We start from the raw sequence: 19,431 nt of genomic DNA, 5'->3' as shown, positions 1-19,431 counted from the left end.
GATTCGGTTGTCACCAACTTAGCAATCACAGTTGGTTCAGATGCATGTTAAGTACACATCTAGTGACTTGCATAACTTCAATCTATCAATGTTTAAGTGGCAATGCTCGTCTTGCTGAACACATTATATCGTTCATAAGCCCTTCACAGTCAGTAAAGGGTTGTGTCATTACAAGTCAATTATCACTGCTCGTACATCGCGTTGTTTGCCTCTACGTCTCCAGCAATGGTCGTCAATGGTCATAACACGCGGCCGTCAGCGAGCACGTGCAGGCCTGAGTCCCCGGTGGCTGCCCGCCCCCACTCCCGTGGCCAGAGCTGACGAGGACGACCGTTGACCAGCGGTGACCGGCGGTGACCGGCGGTGACGGCAGTGACCGCCCGACGCTACGACCGGCCGTTGTCGCCTGGATCGGCGGGGAAAGGGCACGGGCGCGAGCCCCGCGGCGCCACCAGCGTGGCCGCCGTATATAACCGGCGTCCGCCGCTGCCCAGGCATCAGTGGTGATCGGTACTCTGAGCTGACTCGACCAAGGTGAGCGCAGCCGAGGCCAGCGGGGCGCCCGCAGTCGGCATCGGCCCGCTCGGCGCCGACGCCGACCCGCAGGCCGACGGCGGCGGCGGCGGCGCTGACAAGGGCCTTGTCAGAGGGTCTTCGCTCGGACGGACTGCCGGACTGGGGCGCGCAGGGGGCGTTGTGACAAACAACTGTTGGGTGCTGGCTTCATATGATACGTCTAAGTTTTTGTATCTGGTTTACAAGGTTCAAAAAATTAAAGCTTTTGTTGCATTTTCCTTATGCTTTCACTGCCTTCGCCGTTTATTTATATATCTTTAGCTGTCATTACGTCATTTCTAGCATCAAAGTTTCGTAAGTTGTTCAGTGCATTAGAGACGAGCACTAGTGACACAGATAAGACAGTAGTGTTAGCCTTATTCCTCGGAAAAATCAGGAGAATGGAGACATAGTTAGGTTGATGTTCGAGAAAAGCATTTCGCCGAAATATCAGCCTAACTATAGTCCACTCTCCTGTTTTTTCCGAGGAGTAACACTAATACTACTGTCGCATCAAAACTTCTGCTGAGCGACATGGGCGAAGATAAATGGTGTACGTGCCACTTTGCTAAATGCTGGCTTCTGACAAAGTTAAGGCTCAAGTTATTTCAAACACAAACCTAGCGGTGTTGAGTTAGTGGTTGGGAACAAATAATTCGTAACGTGACATGGCTAGCCTGCATTGTTCAGGACGCAGATATGGATAAGTGTTAAGTGTGGATCGGCTAAAGTTATCATGTTTATGCGATACACTCAGGCAGAATATTTGGACTAGAGCGGGGGCTTACTAGGTAGTTTTGATTTTTTCTTTCCAGCCAATGTCCGTAGGGGCAATGTTTAAGTTAAAGAAAGCTGATGGGTTCAGCCACTCCTGACCGTCAATTTTCCACGCCCCTGAATGCAGTCTTTACACTCTCAATCTTTCCGTTCTCTCTTCTCACTGTCACTTCTCTTTAGATGACGCAGCACATTTTCATCAAACAGATTGACTTCATCTAATCTGAGTATCGTGAACATCAGGCACCGTTGCGCTTGCCGCCCAAATTTCTCAAAATTACACGGTCCCACTGCGCACAAGCGAAATCGCGCCGCGCCATCGCCCCCTTGACGATGCGCCACGGAAGGTCCAGCCGCGCCGGCCCCGCCGCAGGCCAGGTGACGGCCCGGTCTTTCCCTCTCGTTGAGCGCGCCGTCGCCCGCCTCTCGTCCATCCCGGGGCAATCAGCGGCACCTTTGCCGTCCGCCCGCGACGCGTAAGACGGTGGCCCGTCGCTGTCAGTGCGGCCTTCGCCGCCACGCGGGGCGGCAGTCGGCGGCGAGCCGACCGGAGGTCGTGATGTCCCGGTAGTACACCAGGGCTTATCTCCCGCTGCTGACCCATTTCACGCTACGTCGTGAGCTTTCTGTTCGCTTCCGCTGTCTCCACCAGCCACCTCCCTCCTCCACACCCGATCGCGATCAGCTCGTCCTCACGCAGAGCGCGCGACGGCTCGCGGTCGGGCCCTGGCCGCCCTCGCCCGGCGCGCGGCCCGCGGCGAGCGCCCGGCTGGCGGCGCCCTGCCGCCCGTCATCGCCGGTCGGCCGCCGGTCGCGCCGACCCCTGTGGCCATTGTTCCGGCCTACGCCCGGCTCCGATGCGCCAGTCAGCCACGCCTCGCCCGGAGAGAAAGTCGGGCGGCCAACTGCACAGCGCCGGTTGCATCACGAAATGGCGCTCAGCGGCTTTATCACAACACTCCGGGTGAAATGTATCCACCTGCTATGTTAGAGAAATTCTTGGCGGAAGTTCTCGGAGAGAGGTTGCATAATATGACTCGCCGTGACTTGCCGCGAACGGGCGTGTGCTTCCGCTGCCCCTTGACCTTCCTCAGATCAATACGTCGACGAAACGGTCTGACAATATTGATTTAAAGGATGTCAGAGCAACTCGTTTTTTGGCTGAAATAGGATTCACTTTTTTTGTCATAACGTTGTTTTGAAAACTGATTGAAAGACCGCAATTTCACTGCTACCGTTATTCACTATGCTATGGTTTGTTCAAAATCACGCCATCTATTTGTCGTTTCGTACATACGAAATGATCCTTCTCGTCTGGCACCGCTATTCCAACATAGCTAGGTTGCACAATTTTCATGCCTTCTGCACATTCGAGCAAATCACAGTCTGCATGCATCGTAAACTACGCGGGCACACATTTTCCGTCATTACGCATAAATGCGTCTGTACAGCATTGCTCCCACGGGGCATTTTTCTCCGCGCACTGCTGACCGCCGAATGTAAATTCCGCCGGCCTTCCCAGCCCTTCAGCAGTCCCTTCACTGACGTCATTGTCCGAAGCCTTACCGTGTCTGCTTTTCCGCAGGTGCTACATCACATTGCTCCCGTGTGTTTAACGCATCCAGTGTTCTTCAATTGACACACTGTTCCTGGGTGTCTGACTTGTCGGCTGCTCCTCAGATGCTGCGACACATTGCTCTGGTGTGCCTGGTGGTGGCGGCCACCGCCAAGGAGGTGGAGAAGCGCCAGGTGGGCTACGGCGCGCCCAGCGGGCCGGCGCCATCCACCGGCTACGACGGCGGTTTCGCACCGTCCGGTCCGGCTCCGTCCGGGCCGTCCGGCTACAGCGGTCCGTCCGGCCCGTCCGGTGGCGGCGTGGATGCCTCCTTCGGAGCCGGCTTCGGCGGCGGCTTCGGCGGCGGCTTCGGCGGCGGCCTGAGCGGCGGCGGCAAGTGCCGTGACCAGACCAAGTACATCCTGACCTGGACCAAGGCGGTGATCCCGGTGACCGTGTACGACACGCGCACCGAGTACCTGCCGACCACGCTCTACAAGTACGTGACGGAGACCGACTACTACCCGCACACGGTGGTGCAGCTCGAGACGACGACGCGCGGCGGCGGCTCCGAGTACCAGGAGGAGACCAAGATCGCGTACCGCACCAACACGGTGGTCATCCCGCGCGTGGACACCATCACTTCGACGCTCATCTTCACTGAGGACGAGCACGTGACGGTGACGGAGACGGACCACCTGACGCAGACCCAGGCGCAGCAGTACCCCGTCGCCGTCACTGTAACCAGCGTGCAGCGCGTGCCGCAGGTGGGTCACAGGGGTCACCGCACAGATCGCTGATCCCGCAGAGGCAGCGTAGATCACTCAGAGGTAACACGCGGCATTCGGAGTTAAAGGAGATCACTCAGGGGGTCAGGAGTCCAGGCGTTTGTCTGGAACTGACGTTCGGAATAAGGATTCTCGTATGCTGCGGTGTTCGGCTGCTAAAGGGCCCATCTGGAGTGATAGCTGTAGCTGGGGTTCATGTTCGAAATTTGCTCCACGGTACACGAGTTGGGCTTCGATTGCGGTCCTGCTGAGTGTCACTAGCACATGTTGATGATCGACGCGCGCTGAAAAGCTCCGAGTGCCCGCTCAAAACGTTCATGTTCTAACGCTCCGCCTGGTTGCAGATCCAGACCTCCGTAGCCACCGAGTACCAGACGCAGTACCAGACCCAGTACGCCACCAACCAGTACAACGTGGTGCAGACCAAGACGCAGAACGTGCCCCAGCTGCAGTACATCACCAACACGATCACGCAGAAGCAGTACCAGACGGTGGCGGTGACCCGCACCCAGAAGCGCTACCAGACGGTGACCAAGTGCGAGCAGCAGGGGTACCCGGAGCCGCCACGCAGCCAGTACTAGGCCACCGGAGCAGTGGAGTCCACCCAGCCATCGACAGACGAGTCAGCTCACTTAGACTAAGTCATTAGGTTAAGGAGCGCGAATTCCCATGCTGTGATACTGTGCTGTTGTTGACCGGAGCGCGGGGTCGAAATCGTCCGCTGGTCGGACCAGTCGTCCCGTGACCTCCACGTGCGTGTTGTTTATTTGTAGCGGGGGTCATGTATTCATATGCTGTTTGTGACGGTCCAGTGTGATACGCTCAGGCGTCGTTCATGAAACGATATCTAGGTTCCGTGTTGTCTAATTCGACGATAAAGATCAGCTGATTGCCCGCTCAAATAGGTATCACGTGCGTTTAATTTTTATGTCATATTTACTCCTGTACAAAGTAATTTTGTAATAAAAGCAAAAAAGCCACACACCAAAGTTTGCCAGCTACCGATTACCCGTGTGAAGCACGCACGTGGAACGTTGCATCATGCAACTAGCAAGCCTCAGCGCGTGACTAAAAGCGTTAGTCAGCAACTCCCGTCGGCCGCAGAGAGCAGTTTAGCGGCACCAGGCCGGCAGCGCCGCCCTAGCCTTTCAGTGCGGCAGCGGCGAGTTGCGCTCCTCCGAGCCGGCCCAGTGCCGCTGCTCACGCGCCATTTGCCCGCCAGCGGCCATTTCGGCTGACGGTGAAGTCATCGGTTTTCAATTAACGGCGGGCCAAAGTGACCCCACTCGTGTTTATGGACGCGGCAGCGTAATTTGACGAGCGCTTTAGAGCGCGGATGGACCCGCGCGGGGGTGCATGCTCGGCGCCTTGCAGAGGAGAGAAGGCTTCCGGCCTTGTGTAAGCGTGATGCTTGTCTGGGAAACTCACACGGGCCTGGATAAAGTGTGGCTGCGCGGTTATTTCTAATTGTGGTCGGTTTGGGATGTCATGAACCGAAAGTTACATGACTTGCAACGCGGTAAACAGCGTACTCTGGGACTAGAGACGAAGGAGTGGCCTTTTGTTGGGTGTCCTGCTCGCACTAAGTGGACCCGATTGAGAGGCATGGACCCAATATCAATTTGTCTTATTTGTTGTAAGTTATGCAACGCCTCATTGATATCGAACCCCGTGTTTCACTACACAATTGCTGCTGGAGAGCTCGTCAAAGCAAGGCCGCTGTAAAGACGCTAACCTTAAGTCATAGACCTTAGCTGGTTTTTTATTAGAGGCTTTCGACCATTAGTGATCATCAAGGGCTATGAGATTAGGGAGTGGGTGATGGTGGGGCAGAACCAGACGCACCTGGGAGTCCTCCGACGAAAGTGAGGAAAGGAATGCGAATGTTGGTATCCCGATGCAGTAGGGAGTTAGCTGGTACCTATGATACCTATTCAGCAAGGCTGCCTACAAGTCACGAGCTCATTTCTGGCAGAATTAAACCGACATAATTGTTTCACCGCAAATAATGAGAGTAATTATAGTAGTAATCAGCCCACAGTACAGCAGGAGGGAAGGGCTACGACAACTGATACAAAAGGCTTTAATATCGGAAATACTGACAGTTAAGCCATGGAGCGCACTCCGTCTGGGTCCCAGTGATGGCGTCCGATCGAAGCGGCGAGTACGTACATGATGCAGGTTATTGTCTAACTCCTTCACTCAGACCCTGCTCCCATATTCCAGGACGATTGTCACTCTCGTTTGTTGTTAACTGAGGGAAAATGAGCAGTCTGAGTTGAGGTCTCTATCAAACAAAATTGACATTTATTGGTGGTGATCTTTCGCTGTTAACTGACGGAACATAGGAGTCTGAGTTGAGGTCTCTATCAAACAAAATTGACATTTATTGGTGGTGATCTTGCCTTCTAAATCATTAGCGGTACAATTATAAGTGAGCTGCCCGCGTTAGCACATCCCATTACCTGCAGTGTATTGGGCTCAAGTGCCTATTCTAAGCGTGTTGGTAGATATAACACATAGGTTTAGTTACCGGTGTGACGAGGACGACTTTTCACCCCAGGCAACTCAAAGGCACATTTTGCGTGGATGTAGCTGGTCAGGATATATATATATATATATATATATATATATATATATATATATATATATATATGTATATATTGTGCTCCACTCTGTCCAGTCTCCACACCAATCGTTACTCGCGATGCTGTACTGATACACCACTATGATCGTCGTAACTCCTCAAAAGTCTAAAAATAGCTTAAAATAGAAGATGTTTTGCATTACATTACGGTCGCCGCTTCGCAGGCCGGTAGCATAAATGGCCTGGCCATATGCCAGATACTTTCGCCCGTCTAAAATGCTCGCCCACGCCAGCCGAAGTTAGGGTCCCCCGTCGTGATGCAATACGTAATAAGCGTAACTATCCGTGTGCCCGCTGCTAATCTGCTAAGACGCCAAGTTTGCAGGTGGTGATGTTATTAGAAAGACGTGATAACCTCACACGAGCTGTTTTGTTCCACTCCGTCGCCGTGGTGCACGTCCGGTCGTGGTCCGTCAAGCCCACATGAGGACAGAATATTTTCACGACGAAATGGGTTGGACTGTGACTCGGCGCTGTCCTATCTATATTAGGACCAAAGCCACAGCCACTCCGAAGCCACGAGCGTCACACCGGTCTCTGAGTAAGTAGCGTTATATTTCCACTTGGTAACCGAATAAGCGCAGTATGAACATCTCACGTGCGCCGGTGTTCACTCGGAGACAAGCTCTAGTGTCCGCCCACACTCGGAAACCTGTCCAATCATCACGAGATTGCGCTGCCCGCAGTCATCTGTCACACATTAACACATCCAATAAGGGACGAGTTTGCGTCCCTTGAAGCCTCGAGTTCTCACGGTGCAAAACCAGAGCACTACAACACTTCTAGACAATGCATCACACGTCGGTGCTGAAGCCTGACTAGTCAACCGACGCTCCCGCGCGCCGAAGCGGAACATCTGTCGCGACGCCAGCTGTCTTCATCCCTGTCCGTCCCGCCTGGACTCGCGGCATGAGCCTGGATCAGACGGCAGTCCCGAAGCCCTGGAGGCTCGGAGCCATCAGAAGCTGGTGCTGAGGTCCTGACCCACCCCGACTCGTATCCGCTGCTGCCTGTTGATCTCGCCGACGCTGGCGTTGACGTCCTGGTTTGCGGCTGGCCACATCAGACATCCATCCTGAAGTCGCCGCTCACCAGATGTGCCCCCAGGCGCCGGTGTCGAGTCCTGGACCATCCGATGCGCCCACGGACGTCGAGGCGTGCACCCCGGCTGTCTGCTGGCGGCCACCAGCAGCGGCCTCACACGTTGATGCTGAAGTCCTGGCCCTTGATGCGGTGCGCTAGGGCGCGCAGCTCCAGCTCGCCGTCGCCGGCCGGCCGCGGCTGCAGCAGCTCCTGCTGCAGCTGCAGCTGGTGCAGCAGGCGGGCGTCGGCGGCGGCGGGCGGCCGACCGCGGCCGACGGCGGCCGCGCCGTACTCGGGTGACGGCGGCATCAGCACGGGCGTGCGAGCGCGGCGCCTGCGGACCACACACGACCGTCAATCACCGGCTCCGCGGGCGGCGGCGGACATCGGCGGGGACATGGCGGCGGACCGTGGCTGTCGCGGTGCTGACCGCAGCTGGCGTGCGCGTCGGAACTGAGGTGGAGAGGGAGGCGCAGGCCGCGCAGAGATGCACGTGGACCGACCACGGCTGTCACTGTGAACGGGCTCGGGCCGGCAGGTTGGTAGCCTAGAGTGGACACGTGACCGACCACGGCCGTTACTTCACTCCTGTACCGATATGGGGGTGATCTGGAGGGCCTCCATACAGCGCAGTGACGGATGATGAGAAGCAGTCGCGGCTGTCAGCGTTCGGCTCGGGGGACGGGGTCACTGGAGAGAGGACAACAGATCCGGGTCTGACTGTTGTGAAGGGTGGTCAGGGCGGGGGTCATGGCGAGGATGGCGGCTGACGAGGAGCCGCTCTTCACTATCGTAATGCTCACTGGTTTACCTCATCTGTTGTGAGTCCCAGCGTGTGTACTATACCTATTTCCATCACAACGCCAAAATCACCAGCCGCGCGCGAGCCTTACAGTCCTGACCCACGAAGTTCAGATCCATTGTTGGTACTGTCACTGCACAGCAAAGATACAATCCAAGATGGAAGATGTGCAAATGCTCGATCACACAGCCTGGAGCAGAGCACTTCTCAAGCGACTACACCGGGTTGGCCCGTTTCGTCACCACGTCATCGTCAGGCATCGGGAGAGCTTTAGTGCAGGCTGCGTTTAGGCCAAAATGACACTTAAATTGGCCATAACCCAGCTTCAGCCGGCGTGCGTAGTAGCTCTCCGCGAGTGTCACAATAGCTGGAGTCGGCTGTCAAAAGCGCGCGCGCGCCACGCCAATTGAGCCATCGCCCGCGGCGGCGTGACCTCTGACCCTGGGCGGGTCCAACAGGGTCCAATCAGCCGCATCGAGACGGAGCGCGGCCGCGGGCGGGAGAGCGTCTCTGAGGGCTCCGTGACGTCACGAACAGGTTGGCACCGACACGACGACACGTCCCGAGGGCGACGGGCCAGGAGCGAAAGGTGCTGACGTAATTAGAGGAGAAGGGCTGGAGATTTGCACGCACGGGGATCGTTTCAGTATGTGACGGCGAATAGCAGGCGAGATGTCTTACGGGAAGATCGCCGGATAGCGAGTGAAAATGAAACTCCGAGGGGAATGTTGACCTGGTGTATCGTGTACGTACACAACTTTTTGCGGTGAGTTAATATTGAGGTGTCGTAATTTCCCTGCAGTTAAAGTACTGCACTAAACTATCTATTAAAAAGCCAGACGCCATGGGAAAAGCAGCATAAAATGTCGAGAAAATGGCAGCAGATGATGCGTAACGTAATTTATCATTCCGCTCACAGAACAGCGTGACTCCATAATACTGTGTCGTAACCGATGCATCACACTGGCCCACACAATCACACATCAGAAAAACAGGGCGGAAGTGGCCATGTGCGGTGCAGTCAGCTGGTGGAAACGCGAACACCTCTCAGCTGATGATGTCTATCACGCTTAAAACAACCACGCTTTCAGGGTGTTTTTCACTCACAATTAATCAATCAGTATGGAAACAGAGCAGTTATCTGATTTCAAACTGTCATCGCGCCCAGGACGGAAAAGCAAGTTTTGACTATTGCTGTCAGGTGAAGGGTTTCGGTTCCATGACATTGAACCATGCATCGATCTTACACAAACGGAAATGCTGCGCACGAAACAACCATCATCTGCGCACGAAACAACCATCATCAATGACTGTTACCTTAGTAATTGTCCCACAATCAACCACTGTAATGAGGATAACACAATTTCAGGGAGCTCTTTTGACGTCAAGCCAGGTCGCGTGACAGGTGCGAGTCCGAGAAAATGAAAAAGTGGACAAAAACGAGACCATCAAATTTAGTAACAGGTCCCCCAGGGAACTCATCTGAGCGGCATGGGTGGGCGTTGCAAGTGGAATTAAGTGGCTCAAAACACGCCGTTCGCCCCGCTTCAGTGAACATAACTACAGAACACCGCTGTACCCCGGAGCATGGGCTATTAAATTCACCATCGGGCTGTTTGCACATCTAACAAATTGCAGCATCAACCCAACAATCCATTGGGTGCCACTCAGGCGGCTAGCTCTACTATAATCAAATTAATTGCCCCCGCAGGGGCCGATTTCGTGCGTTTCGCGGCGGCGTCTGTGGCCAGCTTCTGGAACAAGACAAACGCAAAAACCGAAAGTGCAAAAACATCAGCTGTCTACATAGGAAAAGTGGGGTATCGTATTAAAAACGGGTGAGCTTGAGTGCAAGTCAAAACACAAGAGCAAGCCGTTTCGATCACGACGAGTCTGACCAGTCGAGTTGCTGTCGGCAGATAACCGTTCTCAGTTCGCAGCCTCGTTACCAGCGGACACCATCCCGCCTCCAGCCCTCCCCCCCCCCCCCTCCCTGCTGCTCGAGGTGCGCCGATCTGTCGTCACGTCGCAGCAGGAGTGGGGGTTGTGTGGGGCGGCGGCGGCCGAGTTGGCGGGACGGTCGGGTCACACACGCGACAGCAGCGTTTACTGCCGGAATTCCCAGCCATCGGTCCGGCGGCGGCCGCCGAGCCGCGACCGCCCGTTGGGCAACGGCGTCGGGCCCGGCGTGACGGGACGCCGCAGCTCCGACGGCCGATCACACCCCGTCCACCGGCGGCGCCGGCGAGCCGTGAGCGCGGGCGAGAGAGGGAGCGCGGTCGCCCGGCAGTGGAGCGGCGTCACCTGCCGGTGCCCCGCAGAGAGCCAATCCCGTCTGTCACGCACGGCCACCTGCCGAAGGCCCACGCGGCGGCGGCGTACTCCCACGCACCGCCCCGCTGGCTGAGCCGACACGGTGGCGTCGGCGCGCCGCTCTGTCAGGCGGCGGCGCCCCGCGCTCGGACGTGGCGCCGGCGCCCCGCCTCAGACCCACTCGTGCTCGGACGTGGTGCCGGCGCCCCGCCTCAGACCCGCTCGTGTTCGGATGTGGCGCCGGCGCCCCGCCTCAGACCTGCCCGCGCTCGGACGTGTCGCCGGCGCCCCGTCTCAGACCCGCTCGTGCTCGGACGTGGTGCCGGCCCCGCCTCAGACCCGCTCGTGCTCGGACGGTGGTGCCGGCGCCCCGTCCCAACCCGCTCGTGCTCGGAGTGGTGCCAGCCGCCTCAGACCCGCTCGTGTCGGACTGGTGCCGGCGCCCCGCCTCAGACCCGCTCGTGCTCGGACGTGGTGCCGGCGCCCCGTCTCAAACTCGCTCGTGCTCGGACGTGGTGCCGGCGCCCCGTCTCAGACCGCTCGTGCTCCGACGTGGTGCCGGCGCCCCGTCTCAGCCCCGCTCGTGCTGACGTGGTGCCGGCGCCCCGTCTCAGACCCGCTCGTGCCGGCCGGGCGGCGCAACCGCTGCGGGCGGAGGTCACCGCCGTGAGTCGTGTGGGGCGCGTCACGGAGGCCACGCACGGGCCATGCGAGACGCGGGCGCCGGCCGTCCCGCAGCGCCTGACTGACCGCACTGCCGGACTGATTGGACTGCCGGACTGCCATCCGTCTCGGACCGTCCGTCCCGGACTGGACGGCCGGAAGATCGCCGCCCAGCGAGAGGCCGGGAGTGGAGATCAGTGGACCGAGGCGCTACCACCGCCGCCGCGCTGCTCGCGCCTCGTAACCGACACCGCCCCGGACTTGTCGGCCAGAGCTGGCCGGGCGCTCCAGATGAATATCGTGAGCGGCCCCTAACGGCCCAGTGAGGAAACGGCTAAGTGATAAACGGCAGTCATCGGGTGCTGGTATAGCGCGCAGTAAATCTGGCGGCTTGAACACCTGGTGTTGCTTCATTTGTAGCGAAAGAGAGGCAGACATAGGGCTCGATATGGCGTCCATGGCACACGCTACAAGCCGGTGTTATAGATGCTCAGCCATAACGCATGTGACAGTCTCTTGATGAAGATATCCTGCATGACCGGACGTTCTTGCGACTGCAGCGCAATCGATGGAGTTGCATTACATGAGATGCGGAGCCATCCAGTTCATTGCATATGCATTTGATGCGCAACCTGATGCGCAACCATGGGAGTATAGGTGCATTGCTGATGGCTCCTGGGAGACTATGGATAGATTCTGATGATTCCAGGAGCGTCCATCGACGCAGACGTTGAAATGCATCGATTACAAAAAAGTGGAAAATCATGGGTCACTAGCGTGTTACACAATTTCTTCAAAGCTTACCGAAAACGTGGCGTCTTTGTACCCTTGGAAATGTGACGACCGGTCAGTGAACAGATTAAGGTCATAACGAACACGATAAGTGGGATACCACGCCATGCAACTTGCGTAGTACGTGTACGTGCGACATTGCTGTCGTGGGCGAACAGAACTTGGGGTCCGCATTTCAAATTACGTGAATGGGTCCCGTCGTCAGATGGTCCGATCCCAGAGATCCATTGTCCGATCCCAGCGGGGAGATCGGAAACAGAACAGCATGCATGATGTATTGAGAAGACAGGAGGGCATGACAAAGAAGCAACGCCACTATCAATTCCTCGCGGTATGACGGAGTACCAACGCCACTGTCCGGTCCTCGCGGTCAGACAAGAGCACCCGCAGCGTTCTCCCGTCCGGGGCGACGGGATGGCGTTGCACATCACTGGCCACGTGGACAGTTTCAGCAGCAGGTTGTGAGCCCACGCGGCCTTGCACATCGCTGTGCATATTGCTGGCGGTCGCGCGGAGCGATAGTACGCGTGCCAAACCGGAACCTCGGCAGCTCTCCGTGGCCGGCCCGCGCCGCGCCACCGGTCACGTTTCATTCCTTTATTAATATTCACAACTTTTTGATTGGAATCGATTTCTGGGACCAGCGCTGAGACGAGCAGCGCTTGTATGCGATTTAGCCCTACCATCCGATTGCGAAATTCCAGAGCAACGGCAACGGCATTGTGTGGCGAAAGTGTAACGTGCCGCGGTGCTCGGCACGGTCCGCTCCACTGACCCCCCCCCCCCCCCTCTCCTCCCACGGGTGGGTTGGGAGGTAGGCGTTCTAACCGACTGAGCCACGGAGGCGGACATCCGACTTCTTGTTAACGGCGAGCGCCAACGCTTTAACACCGCAAAGCCCTTTAGCACAGCGTGACTGCTGCTCAGTTATCCCACGCGCCCGGCACGGTTTCAAAGGCAGGGTGGAACGCCGGTGTCCGGGCTGGCAAGCAGTAGATGTGACGTGGCGGACAGTGGAACATCCTGGACACGCCGCCCACCAGACCGGGACACTGGCATCGACCACACCAGAGACCGACAGCTCAGCCCTGAACGGCGGCACCGCGTCTTCAACCACCACGCGCACGTGCTGGCGAAGCTCGCTGGTGGCGGCCCGCTTGCGTCCACTGGCCAGCGCTCTGGTGATGTGGGGCGCGTGGTGAATGCAGCAACTGCGCATCTGGCGCCGAGCCAGCGCGGGCGGCACGGCGTCCCCACACTGGAGCGACATCGGATACGGAAGCGAGCTGGGCAATGTGGGGAGTGGGTGGAGGCCATGATTACAATTGCCAAGGGTTACGGCTTGGTACACCGCGAGGAACGGCCCTCCCTGCGCATGCAAACTTTGGGTTCTAGGGATTCGAAGGAGATTCGGCAGACACCTCGAGGAACCAAGGTTCGGGTGTGAACGGACTGCATTTCAGGACGCCACCGCCACGTCCACGATGACGTCAGCACGATACCTCCTAATTCACTGGGGCGACCTGGATCCCGACTCCGTGTTCGAGTGGTCCTGATGCCCTGGTTCGGCTGGGCGGACCACGATGTCGCCACCGCGGCTATCACCGGGGTCACGCAATCGGTGCCGGCCGGCCTAATGACCTGGACCAGATACGGTCGGCTGTGCTATACTGACCAGTCACCTCAGCGGCGGCAAACGAGGCTACTTACCTCTGACAGCAGTTACCTCATCTCACCATTGACGGAGCCGTCGCATCGCAACGGCACATGACTATTCTCAAAAGAAATGTTTTCATCACTGTCAGTGATGGGTGTCATCAGCGCCCGAATGTTAGTCTGCGCACTGACCTCTTCCGTTTGGTGCGTTTGACGGAGAATGACCTTGACCTGACGTCAGGAGACACCTGGCAGGAGGAGCTGGAAGACTCGGCGCACCGTGACATATCTGGCGGATAGAAACAACGAGTCACACCCACCTGAAAATGCATTACGATGCACCTGGCGCACTGAAAAGAGGCTGATGATTCCGTGAGATCGACTCAAAAGTGGAACGGGAAGAATGGCGTGCAATGCGAAATTAAATGCACTTTTGCGGGCGAGTGAATGACACAACCCACGTGTTATGCGATCCATTGTGCGTTTTCGGGCTTGCTCAGATTGTATGATATTCTGCTAAAGAAGTTGATTTTAAAGAAATCAGTACATATGGTTTATTTGGTCTGATACGACTGTTTGGATCCAGCTCATGCTGACTTGCTGCAAGTTTCCATATGCGTCCAATGTGCTTTGCTACGCGTCACCACGTTCTTTTAGGGATCAGGGATTTGATCAGGGATTTATGATGCATGCTTGTTCATGTCCGTCCATTTAATGTGAAATTTCACAAATCTGGGCAATGTTTCCTCAACAGTTCTTATACGTATTATTGCGAGACAATCGCCGATAGTTTTGGATGCGATAAGTCACGATCATCGAAAGAATGCACTCACGCCAGCGATAGGTTCCGACCAAAACACATTGCGGCATTGTGACCCACGCATTCAAATCTTGTCCCACAGAAACTACACATTGCACTTGAATGTTGTGGCGCGTACCGCGACATGGCATCCTCTTCTCGTAAGAAGCGGTTACGACCAAGCACCATGTTAGAACACCTGACGTCCGACAAGAAAAAGGATGAGATTGGAACGCGGGGACGATCTGTGAGTACGGAGGCTCGTCACACACCTCGGCAGGAATGGAGGGAGCTCTTCAGGTTTGTGTTGTCGACCGCCAGCACCGCGAATAATAGCCGCACATAATACTGACTTTGGCGGTCGCCGACGCAAGACATACTGCTGCGACATGGCAGCGAACTGGTGGCCGAGAAGTACATTCGTGCATGTTTAGGGTGCCCTTTACTTTGTGGATACATTGCGCCCCGGAGGCCTAAAATGACGCTGCTCTGCCGTCAGTTTGTCAAAATATATCGATACATTTACATGCCTGCTTGTTTCACTTATCAGGCAGTCGCTCAGTTTGTGTCACCTTTGTGAAATAGATAACAAGTGAAGCCAGGTTAAGAAGACAATTGGCAGAGTTATATTTGTAAGCTGTGACATTGTCTATTCACTATGCGGTTTCGTAATGGAACCTTTAAAGCAGCTTCAAAAGCAACTTGTGTCTAACCAATATGTACAAATTGTTCAGGGGTTCTGCAAACTTTCCCAGACTGAAGCCCTACAGATGCCATCGCAAATCAGGACTCAGGCATTCCCTGACACGTGGCAGATTCTCCACAGACACCACAGTAGTACATGGACGTGGCGAAGGGGATCTGGACCCCCCACCCCCTTCCCTGGGCCAAAAGGCTTACAGTAGATCCTGGGCGCAAGAAGTCTGTCTACGTTTGCAGTTGTTCGGGGAACATTTTCCTTCTCCCGAGGGGACTTCCTGACCACATGCCTGGATTGATGTTCCGCAAACTGACCAGCATCACATCTGCGTAAAACTGACATTTTAATAACCGCGGCAATTTAAACGACCATCAACTTACCAGCAGGTAGGAACAATACTCAGCTCCATCAGAGCAAAAAGAAAGTATCATGGGTATCACACAGTTCCCCTGCAATATCGCTTCAATGCCCTCTATCTTAGCCACGGAGGTTGCGGTGTCTGCAACGGATGTCAGAGACTCTGCCGGAATTCCGAAAGCAGCCAATCCAAGCATTAGCAGCGGCAAAATCCAGCTATCTTCTGGAAAAGCCTCTCGAGCTTTGCCGTGCGAGTATCGTAAGCATAGAATCGTGCATTGTTTTATAAGTTATGGGTAATTAGCTATGGTGCAGCGTTGTCCTGACGACTTTGTGCTTGTTAGTGCAGGAAGACATAATGAGTTAAATGCTTGTGGTCCATTTACAAATGAAACGTCTTGTATATATGGAAAGGGTGTGGTTTGCACCCTTTTAGGTTAAAATTCGAACGTAAAATTTCGTAACTGTTGGTATAATACAGAGCTCATGTGTGATCTTTCAGCCGATCCTTAACTAAGGAATCAATTTGTTCGAGGTGTTCCACAACTTCTCCTGACTTGCCACACCATTTCGAAACACGGAAAAGGCCATATGCCCAAAAACAAATGTACTCGGTACACAACCCGTCCTATTCGTGATCACTTTAATAAACATCATCATATTTCAAACCCAGTGGACAATAACGCTGTAAGGAATGGGCTAATCGCTTTTTGACACAATTACTAGGCACTGTAATGTGTACCCACATACATGAGCGTTTGGACGCTTTCATGACAAGTCATTAACTTAATAATACCTTATAGCGATCGGTGGTAGTTAAAACGCACTCAGATTTACTTGGTGATGCTGCAACAGGTGCCGCACTGCGGTATTTCTACAACCGTCAGTCCGGGCATCTTTTACTGCCTTGCGAGAATAAAAACAGACGCATAGCAGCCAGTCGTACAGCATCTGCGCTCACCCCCAAGCCGGCGAGCCAGTTAATAACCTCACAGTCATAATGTCGTAAACCGAGCAATCCCCGACAAAAACTGGACCATTGTGGTGGCGCATGCCCGACCGGCCGGGTGCTCTCAACCCTGTCTCATTTAACTCCGTGACTTTCACGTGGTGATCGGCACAGGGCGTCCGTCGCTACCTGGACGATTTCGTCGGCCGTTCGAAAGGCCATCCCGTTCAGAGTGCGCACATCTAGCCGGGCGCAGCGCACTTTCAGACATGGCGAAACCTCTGCTGCCAGCAGGCATGCAGCGAGCCGCGGGCACCGGCCGGCGCACAGACGCGGCGGAATGCGGACAAAACGAGCAAACAAATGGCGATCGTTCCAAGCGGCTTGAGAAGCGCGGGCCGCATTCATGTCAGTTGTGGAGCAGCGGCCGGGGACGGGGCGACATGGCCGGCCGACTTCTTGCGGAGCTCGCTCGCACGGCGTCGGCGGTTACCTCTGTGGAAGGAGCGCTGGCCGCGGTGCAGGGACGAGGACCGCACCAGTCCCGGGTCGCTGGCCGAGTCGGATTCGACCTCGGGCGAGTCGTACTCGTCACTGGCCGGCAAACTGCGGCCCCGCTGAAACTGGGACAGACACAGCTTGAGTGTCGCACAGAGTGTCAGCAAGCAACATAGCTAGCTTCAGTCATGAAACTCATGATGTTCTTCGAGTAACTTGACGCTCGTGTTGGTGGTCCGCTCGGAATTTTGTTGTCCCGTTTTCTCGTAAACGAGAAACCGGGAGATGCTCTGTAAACCTACAAATCTCAGGCGTTGATGTAAGGTAGTAGATAGTAAGGTAGATGTAAGATGAAAAAAGTGGGTCGAATCGAATTTGAGGTTAACATTTTGCACCGTACCGTAAGTGCCACATCAAAGTTAACAAAACGCTAGAGAAGCCCCAAACTCATGAAAATTTCCACACGGGAAGTCGGACTACCTCCGTATATTAGTGCTTTGCATTCCAATTATAATGCGTGTGATCTATGAACTCACGACATCGTCCTGAGTGGCGAGTTTGGGGGCCATGTGTACGAAAATGTTGCCCGAAAAAGCAAAAAAAAAACTTTTTTTCAAACACACCAGTCTGTCACAGGTCTGAACGCATATTCTACTCGACCGCTAGATGGTACTTGCATGGCTTAAGCTATTACGAACGCGCATACAATCATATCAGGATAATCAAGTCACGACCATGGCTACTTCAGCGATGGCCCAGACTCAAAAAAGGTCACAGATTCACGACAATCCCGACGAAATGACTATTCTATCAACAGGAGAATTTGATTACGTTTCTTAGGCACGTCGTACCTCATTCATGATAATATAACGGCGTAGGGCCTGAATATTGACGTGCCTGGCGCCCGGCCTAGCTGAATATTGACTCTTACGTTCTTATGCAAATCAAAGGCCAGATATAAGTGAAAGAGCAGTACAACGCAATGTGTTCCACCTCCAAGCAACTTTCTGAAAAGACGCGTTCGAGGTCATCCACGTCGGATACCATCGACAAGCTTGGAAGAGTCCTGTCGTCGATCTCTGAGAACCCGAGCGCTCCGCTGAGACCTCCCATGAGTCTCTTGGCGTGACGCTCGGTATGTGACCCGCCTGCCAGCCGCGCGTCAGAAAAAGGCCGCCGTTGCTTCACACGGCTCTATCAATACGCGTCGGCGGCGGTCGGCTCCACGGCCGATTGCGCCTGTCCATCGCAGACGTGCCGCGGCGGGCGGCACGGGCGCCCACCGGCCTGTATTGCTCGCTCCTGACCCGACCTGGAGCGGGCGGTCTGAACCAGGGCACGCGCGCCCGTCGGCCCGTATTGGCCGCTCGTGACCTGACCTGGAGCGGGCGGTCCGGATCAGGGCACGCGCGCCCGTCCCCCCGTATTGGCCGCTCGTGACCTGACCTGGAGCGGGCGGTCCAAATCAGGCCACGCGCGCCCGCCGATCTGTACTAACCGCTCCTGACCTGACCTGGAACGGGCGGTCCGAATCAGGGCACGGGCGCCCGTCGGTAGCTCGTGTGTAGGCAGTCGCCCTCCGGACCGCACCGGGCTGGGTCTATCTGGGCTTAATGCGTCGCTCAGGCGCGTCAGGCGGCGAGCGGGGTGGTCAGGTAAATTGTGATGTGTTACTTATGAGGGCGGGCTGGGGTCGCCCAGGAACACTGACAGCCGGATGGCAGGAGTGACGGCTCTGCGCTGTGGTTAGGGCGCGGCCTCCAGATGTGGTTGCTGACAACGGCCTCTACAAGCGATGCGGAGAATAAGTGGGCATATAAGTTGATGAGGGTGGAGCTGCATGGTTTCATCATTCGCATGGTTTCATTCCTAGGCGTTCGTGCAGCACGAAGTTATGTGTTTACCTGAAGTCGGCCTGGGAGGCCATGTCGGACGGATACAAGACGGATGTTATTTACACTGATTATTCGGCTGCTTTTCAGGGCGTTAACCATAAGTTCCCAATGCACAAGCTAAGACACTCATACCATCTGAGGTACCGTGCACATCAGTGGTGTGTCTTGTGTCTGTCCGGCAGGCGCCAGAGAGTTATCGCCAACGGAAAAAAATTCCGATTGGAAACTGGTGGCCTCCGACGTGCCGCAAGGATCACCCTTGACCCCCTCCTTTTTCATTGTTGATTAACGATCTTTAGTGCGCCATTGCATCTGGCTCTATTTTACATGCCTCTGACGTTAAAATTACCCGCAAAAGTACGTCCCCGTCTGATGGCCTGCTGCTGTAGATTGATCTCGATCAACTGGTGGCGTGATCGATCAGATGGGGGCTGAGCCTCAGCCCTGTAAACTGTAAAACATCCACGACGACCCTCAGATATGCTCCCGTCCATACCGAGTATTTAATCAATAGAAATGGGTTTGAACATGTGTGTAAACTTCGAGACCCTGGGGCAACGCAGGATACCAAAATAACCTTCGTGTCACATGTCTCTGACACG

The 19,431-nt window shown here is 55.5% G+C and overlaps 2 protein-coding genes across 2 annotated transcripts in view; one reads left to right on the top strand and one right to left on the bottom strand.

Annotated features, from left to right (window-relative positions):
* The first annotated feature begins 501 nt into the window (after window positions 1-501).
* On the top strand, window positions 502-4,657 carry LOC119092090 (uncharacterized). The gene is made up of 3 exons (XM_037215063.1): window positions 502-534; window positions 3,013-3,654; window positions 4,020-4,657. Exons 2-3 carry the CDS (start codon window positions 3,013-3,015, stop codon window positions 4,254-4,256), a joined length of 879 nt encoding a protein of 292 aa, XP_037070958.1. The 5' UTR covers window positions 502-534; the 3' UTR covers window positions 4,257-4,657.
* A 3,009-nt stretch (window positions 4,658-7,666) lies between these two features.
* The window catches only part of LOC119092012 (uncharacterized), a 35,560-nt gene continuing 23,795 nt past the window's right edge, over window positions 7,667-19,431 (bottom strand). The window contains exons 6-8 of the mRNA XM_037214963.1: window positions 16,930-17,059; window positions 13,824-13,920; window positions 7,667-7,739 (exon numbers count right to left, since the gene is read on the bottom strand). Coding sequence (XP_037070858.1) covers window positions 17,028-17,059 — 32 coding nt within the window. The 3' untranslated portion in view covers window positions 7,667-7,739; window positions 13,824-13,920; window positions 16,930-17,027. The remainder of the gene's footprint in view (window positions 7,740-13,823; window positions 13,921-16,929; window positions 17,060-19,431) is intronic.

Source organism: Pollicipes pollicipes, unplaced genomic scaffold (assembly GCF_011947565.3).
Source record: "Pollicipes pollicipes isolate AB1234 unplaced genomic scaffold, Ppol_2.1 Scaffold_3447;HRSCAF=4054_pilon_pilon_pilon, whole genome shotgun sequence".
NCBI classification, from domain to species: domain Eukaryota; kingdom Metazoa; phylum Arthropoda; class Thecostraca; order Pollicipedomorpha; family Pollicipedidae; genus Pollicipes; species Pollicipes pollicipes.
The sequence above is the reverse complement of the archived record's forward strand: the minus strand, read 5'-3'. Positions and strand labels throughout refer to the sequence as shown.

What these genes read in the sequence shown, in the direction of transcription:
- LOC119092090 (XM_037215063.1), top strand. Translation starts at nt 3,013, where the DNA reads ATGCTGCGACACATTGCTCTGGTGTGCCTGGTGGTGGCGGCCACCGCC. An exon ending in GCGTGCAGCGCGTGCCGCAG is followed by an intron (nt 3,655 to 4,019) that starts GTGGGTCACAGG and finishes GCCTGGTTGCAG; the next exon opens with ATCCAGACCTCCGTAGCCAC.